Source organism: Chiloscyllium plagiosum, chromosome 32, assembly GCF_004010195.1.
Source record: "Chiloscyllium plagiosum isolate BGI_BamShark_2017 chromosome 32, ASM401019v2, whole genome shotgun sequence".
Classification (NCBI taxonomy): domain Eukaryota; kingdom Metazoa; phylum Chordata; class Chondrichthyes; order Orectolobiformes; family Hemiscylliidae; genus Chiloscyllium; species Chiloscyllium plagiosum.
Genome location: NC_057741.1, coordinates 5189131 through 5200061, shown reverse-complemented (window position 1 = coordinate 5200061; position 10931 = coordinate 5189131). Strand labels below are relative to the sequence as shown.

The 10931-nt window shown below is 42.6% G+C and overlaps 1 protein-coding gene across 2 annotated transcripts in view; it reads right to left on the bottom strand.

The window, feature by feature from the left end:
• Nucleotides 1-10922, bottom strand: part of bbs12 (Bardet-Biedl syndrome 12) — a 16547-nt gene extending 5625 nt beyond the window's left edge. The window contains exons 1-2 of one of the 2 annotated variants that reach the window (XM_043674053.1): nucleotides 10811-10922; nucleotides 10620-10700 (exon numbers count right to left, since the gene is read on the bottom strand). In XM_043674053.1, coding sequence (XP_043529988.1) covers nucleotides 10620-10646 — 27 coding nt within the window. In that variant the 5' untranslated portion in view covers nucleotides 10647-10700; nucleotides 10811-10922. Of the gene's footprint in view, nucleotides 1-641; nucleotides 1347-10619; nucleotides 10701-10810 lie in introns of those variants that run through there. The other variant, XM_043674052.1, reaches the window with a different exon arrangement.
• Nucleotides 10923-10931: the final 9 nt, after the last annotated feature.

Below are 10931 nucleotides of genomic sequence, written 5' to 3'. Positions count from 1 at the left end.
CATTGAATAGTAATCATATGAGATCATATATAACTCCGCACAAATAGGAAGAACAGATAGGTAAAGGGAAAAGTGAATGGAAGTTTAAACTATGTATAGCACTTCCTTTTTATCCAGTATGTAAGAAGTCCAACGAAAAAACAAAGCACTGCCAGTAATGGGAAATAAACTAGACTCGATAAGAGTAGCAAATTTAGGGGGAAAACTTGGCACAATAATGATGATAAAATTATAAGGTTTAAGATAAAATAAAAAGGGCACAAATAAACTTAAGGTAACCAAAGCAATACAAAATATAATATAAAAAACAGCAGTGGGAAAAAGGCTTAACAGTTCAGAAGAAATATCATTCATTAAAATGCCAGAACTAGCCAATACTGAGATGTGAGAAGAATAAGGACAGGTTTAAAATTAAAACTGAAGTAAATGATAACAAATTAGACCATAAGGTAGAGAAGCAGAATCCATTAAGCCTGCTCCACCATTCGATCATGGCTAATGTTTCTCAACCCCATTTTCCTGTCAGCTCCCCATAACCCTTGATCGCCTTTCCAATCTAGAAAACCACCTAGCTCTACCTTAAAGAGGCTCAATGACTTGGCCTCCACAGCCCTTTGCAGCAATGAGTTCCACAGACTCACCACTCTCTGGCTGAAGACATTTCTTCTCATCTCAGTTTTCAAGGGTTGTTGCTTCATTCTGAGGCTGTGCCCTTGTCCTAGTCTCTCCTGCTAGTGGGCACATCTTCTCTAGGTTCACTCTATCCAGATCTCTCAGCATTCTGTAAACACAAATGAGATTTCCGTTTCCCCCCTCCCCATCCATCCTTCTAAGCGCCATTGAGAACAGACACAGAGTTCTCAACTGTTGCTTGTACGACATGCCTTCATTCCTGGAATCATTCTGGTGAACCTTCCCTGCATCCCTCCAAGGCCAGTACATCCTTCCTTAGATACGGGGCTCAAAACTGCTCACAATATTCCAAATGCAGTCAGACCAGAATCTTATAAAGTCTCAGCAGTATATCCCTGTTCCCCTGTTCTTGTACTCTAGGACCTCTTGAAATTAATGCTAACGTTGCATTTGCCTTCCTAACTGCCAAGTGAACCTGTAATTTAACCTTAAGAGAATCCTGAACTGTGTTATGAAGATGTGGGTGCACGGTACCTTTAAAGAGTTAAAAGCTAGCAGAACTACATGATACAGCACCAGGTGTTCTGAACAAAATATAATGTAACCTTTTCGTTTAGTAGCTAGGGTAACTGGCTGCTGGAAACGACAAAACAGATTTGAATTAGGCCAATCAGTTTAAATTATACCCTGATAAATACCAAACTCCAATCCAGTTTGAATTTAGTATATTGACAATCTTAAAAGCAAATGGCACAATCTGATGCTTTGGGTATAAGACTGGAGAAAATTGAACAGTTGGGAGAAGAGCTGCCAAGCCACCAGCATCTGCAGACTGCTGGAGAATAGCTCTCTTAAAGGTACTTTTATCGATCAGTGACCTGTAAAACAGAAATCCCTAAGAAGATGATAGAGGAAGAGAAGATTTGACATCTGGCTGGTTTTGAAAACTTGAAATTTTGGTAAATCTTAATCGGGGGTTTTATCAGACTAGTATTGTAGAAGGGGAAGGTAAAAGATAGGTTCGAGGAAGGAGTTGTAAATAGTTGTTAGTTCATTATTCTTTGTTATGTCTTAAGAAATAAAGTTGTTAATTTTTATCTCAAATAGTTCTTGGCCTCTCAAAGTTTCACAGATTACTGCACGGGATAAATCTTTTCTGTGCTGCTGGTTTAAAGTAAGCAAGAAGGTTTACCCTGTGTCGTAACAACAGGAACTTCCCAAGTCCTTTTGTGTTTCAGATTTCCAAAGCCTTGCCCCATTTACAAAATAGTCTACACCTCTATCCTTCCTACCAAAGTGTATAATCTCACATTTTCCCACACTAGATTCCATCTGCCACTTTTTTGCCCTTTTTTAAAGTTTTTCCCAGTCCTTCTGCAGCTTTCCCAGTTCCTCAACATTACCTGTCCCTCCACTGATCTTTGTGTCATCTGCAAACTTTGTAATACCCTCAGTTCCTTTGTCCAGATTGTTAATGTATAACGTGAACAGTTGTGGTTTCAACACAGATCCCTGTGGAACTTCACTTGCTGTCATCCTGAAAAATATCACTTTATCCAACTCTCTGCCTTCAGCCAGTCAGTTAATGCTCTATCCATGCTAGTTCCTTGCCCCTAACACCATGGGTTCTTGCCTTATTTAGCAGTCTCCTGTATAGCACCTTGTCAAAGGCTTTCTGGAAACCCAAATAATCATTTCCACTTGCTCTTCTTTGTCTAACTTTATTGTTATCGCCTCAAGGAGTACTAACAGATTTCTCAGGCATGACCTCCCATTGATGAAGCTGTGCTGACTCAGCTCTATTTTACCATGCACTTCCAAGTACTCTGCAATCTCATCCTTAATAATGGACTCTAAAATTTTACCAATGATCAAAGTCAGGCTAACCAGCCTATAATTTTGGCCTGTATATGGAAGTGCACGGTAAAATAAAGCTGAGACAGCACAGCTTCATCAAGGGGAGGTTATGACTGACAAATTTGTTAGAATTCTTTGAGAAGGTAACAAAGGTTAGAGGGTTTGCACTATATCGAAAGGCTAAACAGGCTGCGGCTATTTTCCCTGGAGCATCAGAGGCAGAGGGGTGACCTTATAGACAATAGACAATAGGTGCGGGAGTAGGCCATTCAGCCCTTCGAGCCTGCACCGTCATTCAATATAATCATGGCTGATCATTCCTAATCAGTATCCTGTTCCTGCCTTATCTCCATAACCCTTGATTCCACTATCTTTGAGAGCTCTATCCAACTCTTTCTTAAATGAATCCAGAGAGTGGGCCTCCATTGCCCTCTGGGGCAGAGCATTCCACACAGCCACCACTCTCTGGGTGAACAAGTTTCTCCAGAGCTCTGTCCTAAATGGTCTACCCCGTATTTTTAAGCTGTGTCCTCTGGTTCGGCACTCACCCATCAGTGGAAATATGTTTCCTACTGCCAGACTGTCCAATCCTTTCATAATCTTATACGTCTCAATCAGATCCCCTCTCGGTCTTCGAAACTCAAGGGTATACAAGCCCAGTCGCTTCAGTCTTTCAGTGTAAGGTAATCCTGCCATTCCAGGAATTGACCTCGTGAATCTACGCTGCACTCCCTCAATAGCCAGAATGTCTTTTCTCAAATTTGGAGACCAGAACTGCACACAGTACTCCAGGTGTGGTCTCACCAGGGCCCTGGTGAGATTTTAAAGGAGTCTATAAAATCATAAGGGGCATGGTTAAGGTGAATAGTCAAGGTCTTTTCACCAGGGTAGAGGATTCCAAAACTAGAGGGCTTAGGCTTTAGGTGAGAGGGGAAAGATTTAACAGGGACCCAAGGGACACCTTTTTCATACACAGGGTGATGCATATATGGAATGAGATGCCAGAAAAAGTGGTGGAGGTTGGTACAATTACAATATCCAAAAGGCATCTGGATGGGTATATGAATATGAAAGGTTTAAGAGGGATATGGGCCAAATGTTGACAAATGGGACTAGATTAATTTAGGATATATGGTCGACCTGGATTACTTGGACCAAAAGGTCTGTTTTCCTGCTGGAAATCTCTGTGATCTAAGTGGTCCAATGTCCATTCTTGCCTCTCTCATCTTTTATATATTTGAAAGAAATATTTTATATTACTAGCTAGTTTACCATCATATTTCAACTTCTTCCCCCCTTATTGCTTTTTTAAAGTTGTCTTCTGCTGGTTTTTAAAGGTTTCCCAATCGTTTGGCTTCCCACTAATCTTCATTATATTATACTCTTTTTATCTAGCTTTAATGCTGTCTCTGTCTTTCCTCATCTACCATGGTTGTCTCATCCTTTTTTAGGATGTTTCTTTTTCCTTGGGACGAATTGCTGCTGTGCCCTCTGATTTATCCTCAGAAACTCCTGCCAATGTTGACCAACTATCTTCCTTTCAGTTGTGAGGAAGGGTCACTGGACCCGAAACATTAACTCTGATTTCTGATCACAGATGCTGCCAGATCTGCTGAGCTTTTCCAGCAACATTATTTTTGTTCCACCATCTTGCCTGCTCAGCTCCCCTTCCAATCAACTCCGGCTAGGTTTCCTCATGTCTTTGTAGTTAACTTTACGCAATTGTAATACTTTTAGATCTAATTTCAGCTTCTTCCTCTCAAACTGCAGGGTAAATTCAATAATGCTATGGTTACTGCTCCCTAGGAGTTCTTTTGTCTAAAGCTTTCAATCAAGTTTGCCTCATTACACATCACCAAATTCAGAATTGCCTGTTCTCTAGTAGATTCTATCACAAGGTGCTCCAAACAAAAAAATTTGTAGACATTCCACAAATTGTTTTCTGGGATCTGCTACTAACCTCATTTTCCTAGTTTACCCGCATATTGAAGTCCGCATGATTATTGTAATAGCACCTTTCTTACATGCCTTCATTTATCTCCTGATTTATTTTCTGCTTCAAATCCTGACTATTGCTAAGAGGCCTGTACATAACGCCCGTCAGGGTCTTTTCTATTCAAAAGGGCCACAACACATTGCAGTACACCAGAACTGCAAAAAGAAGAAGAGGAACACCTATACAAGGTATTCGCCAAAAACGGATACCCGTGCAACTTCATCAACAGATGCCTAAGAGAAAGACCACGGAACGAGGACATACCACAACCAAAAGGACTAGCCACACTACCATACATCAGGAGCATCTCGGAACTGACAGCCACACTACCGCGACCCCTAGGACTCATAACGGCACACAAACCAACAGCCACGCTCAGACAACAAAATTCGACTGGGACAACACTATTATCATAGGGCAAGCCAGACAGAGAACAGCCAGGGAATTCCTAGAGGCATGGCATTCATCCACAAACTCCATCAACAAACACATCGACCTGGACCCAATATACCAACCACTACAGCGGACAGCTGAAACTGACAACCGGAAGCGGCAGGGACAGACCACTATAAACACCGGAGGAAACATCAAAGAAGCGCTTCGCAGGAGGCTCCCAAGCACTGATGATGTCGCCTAGCCAGGGGACGAAACGTTTGCAACAAAAACTTCCAGCTCGGCGAACAGAACCACAACAACGAGCACCCGAGCTACAAATCTTCGCACAAACTTTGAGGGTCTTTTCTCCTTTGTGGTTCCTCAATTTTACACTTAGATTCTATGCCTTTTGGCCCTATATTGCTCTTTGTCGATTTAATTTAATTTATAATTGACAAGGCAACCATCTCCCCCGCAAGTACCGTGCATCTGCCTCTCCCCTCAAGATCCCAGCCACGATCCCCTTGTAGCCATGTCTCTGTGGTGCCCACAACATCGTACCAGCCAATTTCAATCTGTGCTAGAAGTTTGTTTACCTTTCTTTGTTTACTGTAAGCATTTAAGTATAACATCCTCTGTCCGCTATTGACTACCGCCCTTCTTATTGTCCCTTTCACTTGTCCCCTATCTGCTACACCTGAAGTTAAATTCCTGACCCCTTGCAAATGCTCTGTCCTATTATTTGTTCTGGATACTTTTATAGCCTCTCCTGAGTCTAAACAATTAGGAATGCAAATGATAGTCCTCTGTTCTCAATCATCACAAAATAAATTGCCATCCTGCAAAGATGACGACCATTGCTTGGGAGGTGTACCCGTGGACAGCAGCTCACAAAATCCTGCTGGTGTCATCAAAAGGTCCATGTAAGTAATTAGAGATGAGGAACTTCAGGAGTGTGGCAACCTTGAGGTCCACTGGCATTGCATGTCCACCTTGCCAACTGGGAACAAGATCTTGCTCCAAAACAGTGCTCTGACAGAAGAAATTTCTCCTCATCTGGGTCTTAAATGGAAGTCTTCTTATTTTGACTCCTATTTATAGATTCCCTCAAAAGGGGAAATATCTTTGCAGCATCTACCCTCTTATTCAAGACATTATCTCTTGTACAAGGTCAATATCCTTAACCTTTCCTCATAAAATAATCTCTTTATCACAGAAGTCAGCCTATTGAATCTTCTCTGAGCCTGAGCACGATTTACTCACTTTTATCTTAAGCTCTGTTGCAATAAAGGCCAATCACTTTTCTACTTATTTACTGTATCTCCATAGCAACATTTTGAGATTCATGCATGAGGTCACCCAGATACCTTTTCAGCATTTTGCAGTGAACCTCCACTAAATGCTCTGTTATCTTAGCTAAAGTGTACAGCCTAACATTTTTCTACATTTCACCTCTCCATTTGCCATTTTATCTCTGACTCATTATTCCTACTTACATATTCCTTTGCAGGCTCTTTGCACCAGTTTGTAGAGCTGTAGCTTAGAACCTTTGTTAAGAAACAAGAATGGCAACAGTAGTAGATAATATCACCAGTTGCACAGAAGCAAATTGTATCAAAGCAATTTCAGATAACAGAGTTGAATGCATGCTTAGAATAAATAGATTTCATTCCTGGGACTCTGGCAAATTGTATAACTGAGGCTGTAGAAAAGACTTTCAACTACTTGGAATGGGGTTTGCATGAGGGGAAGGTTTGAGAAGATAAACAGAAAGAACAAGACAAATGTCTTGATTGCATGATGGGAATACATTGACAATAACCAGAGTGTGGCAGGAAAGAATGGAGTGTACAAACATAAGAATGCACCAGCAAATAAGGTCAGTTGGTATAAGTTGTAAAGAGACAGAAGTAAAGGCTCTTTAGCATAAATAAAAATAAATCGTTATGATACAGCACAACTGTAGCAACCATTCATTTGGTTTCCTCGTTCAAATCATTGATTTAGATTGAGGTCTTAGCACTCTTTGAGGATGTAAAAGCAGAAAAGGGAAGTCAGTATTTGATTTTCTAAAGGCATTTAATAAGGCTACCATCCATAGGATTATTACAAGATAAGAGCTTATGGTGTTGGGGGTATTTGGCTAACCAACGGAAAACAGAATAAGGATAAATGAGTCAATTTGAACTTGGCAAACTAATTGATGAATGATCGCTCTAGGACATACACTGTCTCCAGTAATCATCAATGCCACTGTACTATTTGCTGAACGCCTCTTTTCAGGAATATTTGGTATCCAGTCACGTCCTTTTCATAGCCAGATCTCTGGTTCATATTCTCCCTCAGCTATGCCCGTCTGAAACTCCCCAACATTCTTCACCACATTGCATGTCCACAGCCACATGCACAGTAAACCTGATTTAGATCTATTGCATCCTTGCTCTGTATGACCCATTTGGTACCTTACTATGTATTACTCTAGTACACGGTGAGTCTTCCAATTCATTGACCACCTTGTTTCCATTCCATAGAACATAGCTTAAACCCTCCCCAGTTGTCCTTACAATGCACCTTGCAAGGAAATTGGTCTGTTCAGGTGCAGCCCATCTGGCCTGTATAGACTGCACTTCTCCAAATCAGTCCAGAAAGTTCAATTTCCTGCACATTTTCGTCAGTCATGCATTCACCTGCTCTATCTTCCTATTATCTCAAAGAAATACCACTCACGTGCCTACATATCTCACACCCAACCAAGATGGTAGCAGAGTAGCAGGGCTGTATGTGGGGTCTTGCCTAGACCTCATCCACTCCCAATCTGCTTTCGGTATTTTTCTTTTTATTTCTGCTCTTTTTCTTTTGTTTTTCTTTTCTTTGATGGGTTAATTGGCTGCATTGGCGCAGCAGCGAAAGTGGGCTGTGCACAATGGTAGCAGTCTCCCAGCAGTCAGAGTGGCGGTAGTTGATGCCACTCCTCCCATTATTTTGAAGTTGTGGTAGTAGCAGGAAGGACGTCCTCCCAGCAGCCAGAGCTGGCAGCAACCTCTTCAAAATGGAGACACCAGCAAGGCGATATCTTGGATAGGGGTGCCTGGAACTAGGCTCTTAGCATGGTGGCAGCCTGGCCTGGCCAGGCAATGAACCAGGGACCCCTGTTTTCAGTAGGCCCAGAGAAGGGATCTCCTGGCGCAAACAAAGTGGCAGCTGCAACATGGTAAGCCTGGAGTGGGGTCTCCTAATGTTGGCAAGGTGGCAGCATCATGGTATGCCCAGAGCAGGGAATTATGGCATAATCGAGGCAGCAGTAGAGCCAAGGACTCCTGATTGCAGCCAATGTAGGCCGTGTTATCAGTCAAGGACTCCTGGTTGTAGGGCAAGTTTGGATTCAATATGGGACTCTGCCTTGGCGAGGTGGTCCCAGTGGCAAAAAGATGGCACTTAAAGAGTCGCGACTCATACATTCGTGGGTCCTGCACAGCTGGCAGCGAAGCAGTCGATAGAGTGGCAGCACTGGTGTCGCTGGTGAACTGGCTCAGAATTCATGGTGCAGGTGCCAGAATGGAGATACACTCTCTTTCAGATATATCTTTTTACTCCTCTTTTTAAAAACCTTTTCAAAATGATGCCAGATTGTGGCAACAGTTAAAGCTTTTCACTGTATTCTAAAATATTATTCACTGTAAAATACGTGACAAGAAACCATTCAATTCAATTAAGTTCCAAAATTTTAGCTCCCAGATCTAACCTTTGGTTATCTATTGCAGAAAGATGAGGTAAATCTTTTTTTAAAAAAATAGGTTTTCTTTGAGAGCCATTTATAAGTCTGGGATGAATGTAGAGTAATCCACCTGGTGGAGAAGTGAGGGCTGCAGATGCTGGAGATCAGAGCTGAAAACGTGTTGCTGGAAAAGCGCAGCAGGTCAGGCAGCATCCAAGAAACAGGAGAATCGACATTTCAGGCATTCCTGAAGAAGGGCTTATGCCCGAAATGTCGATTCACCTGTCCCTTGGATGCTGCCTGACCTGCTGCGCTTTTCCAGCAACACATTTTCAGCTCTAATCCACCTGGTGGGCCAACTGCCTCTCTATCATATGTCAGTGCTCATGTGACCCTAGAGGGAAAGTATGAAATAAAAACAGAAAATACAAGAAATACTCAGCAGTTCTAGCAGTATCAATGACAGGGAAACAGACTTAATAGGCTTGATTTTCAATAGTTGGCTGAGGGTGGAATGCTGGAATGGTTAGCTCAATTGACTGGATAGCTCATTTGCAAGATAAAAGGATGCCAATAACATAGGTTCAATTCTGGCATTAACGGAGGTTACCATGAAGGACACTCCTTCTCAACCTCTCCTGTTGCCTGAGGCATGATGACCCTCACGGTAAATAACCACCAGTCATCTCTTGCTATGGTCTGGCATGACTGTGGCAAATTTACCTTTTATTTGTGGGGTAAGAGGTTGGATGTTGGCATGCTTTGAAAAAGTGCTCCCAGACAGAGTTTTAAATTTTCAATGCCCCTTCAAAGTGGTTCTCTTTATAGAGATTTTAGGGTGCAGGTTGAGGGATAACACTGAAGAGCATGTTGATGAACTGAAAGGACTGGTGAGTTGAATAACAATATTACTAACATGGTATGCTTTAAGTAGTTTGCCCCCACAACTCATTATTTTCCACATGCTCCTTCCTCCACACCCCAACAGCCAAACAACTGACCCAACTCTCCCCTCAGACAGTCAATCTGCTTTATTCTCTCACCAACTGTGCCATCTCCACTCACTTGATCCTCATTTGTACTTTCCCACAGTGTGAGACTCTCCAATCTACACAGTCCAAGATTTGGGACCGCTTTTTCCCCCCATCCCAGTCAACCAAGTACCAAACAAGGTAGCTTTGAGAATTTGACTTTCTTGGAGACTCAGGTGCAGACCATAGCCAACAGTCCCACCGCTGAGGAGTCAGTATGTATGGATGCTATATGCTTGCATGAACAAAGATATAAGCATAGTGGAAAATGGAAAGTCCCATGCAATATCCCAGTAGTTGCTCGAAATGGTGAACAAAGTTAAAAATCTCACAACACCAAATTATAGTCCAAAAGGTTTAATTGGAATGGGGTAAAAACAATGACTGCAGATGCTGGAAACCAGATTCTGGATTAGCGGTGCTGGAAGAGCACAGCAGTTCAGGCAGCGTCCAAGGAGCAACTCCTCGGATGCTGCCTGAACTGCTGTGCTCTTCCAGCACCACTAATCCAGGTTTAATTGGAAGCACACTAGCTTTCAGAGCGTCGCTCCTTCAGCAGGTGGTAGTGGCTAGTGTACTTCCAATTAAACCTGTTGGACTATAACCTGGTGTTGTGTGATTTTTAACTTGGTACACCGCAGTCCAACACCGGCATCTCCAAATTTCGAAATGGTGATCCGAGAGGTCAATGTACAGACACAACGTAAAATTATAGTATGCTCCCTGGGCCAGATGGCGTTCTTGCAATCCCGATCAAAGATTAAATTCAACATTTCTGCTCTAAGACTTTCACCAGAACACAATAACGAGCATATTAACATGGCCAGGTTTGTTAAACTTTCATGTGGATCGCAATTAGATTTTCTATTGGGATATGATCGGATTGGTGACTCCTCACGAAGTGACTTGCAGGTGGAGTTTCTTTCTCATGACGATGCGTCAACTTTCATAGGTCAATTAATACAAAGCGGAGCCCACACCTTCAGGCACCGGGCTGAAGGTCGGTCATTACCTGTGAATAGCCGGCCACCTGCTCCATTCGCTGCGCAGCCGCCTCCTGATCCCAGCTAGTTATCGGGCCAAAATCTCCGTTCTAAACAACGGAAATGACACATCTAAGTTTTTAACCCTCCAGTTAACCACCCAAGTGTTGGCCAAAAAACATATAAATCATTAAACAAAAACCGCCACTAAGACCCGTACAGTTATTGATGTTGGGTAACCGTCTGCGCGCCTGCGGCCTGTTTGAGTGGGTTGCTGCGATACCAAGCGCGCGCCTTCCCCGCCAAAATTGACGTGATTGGTTACGCCCACTCCCGGAGAT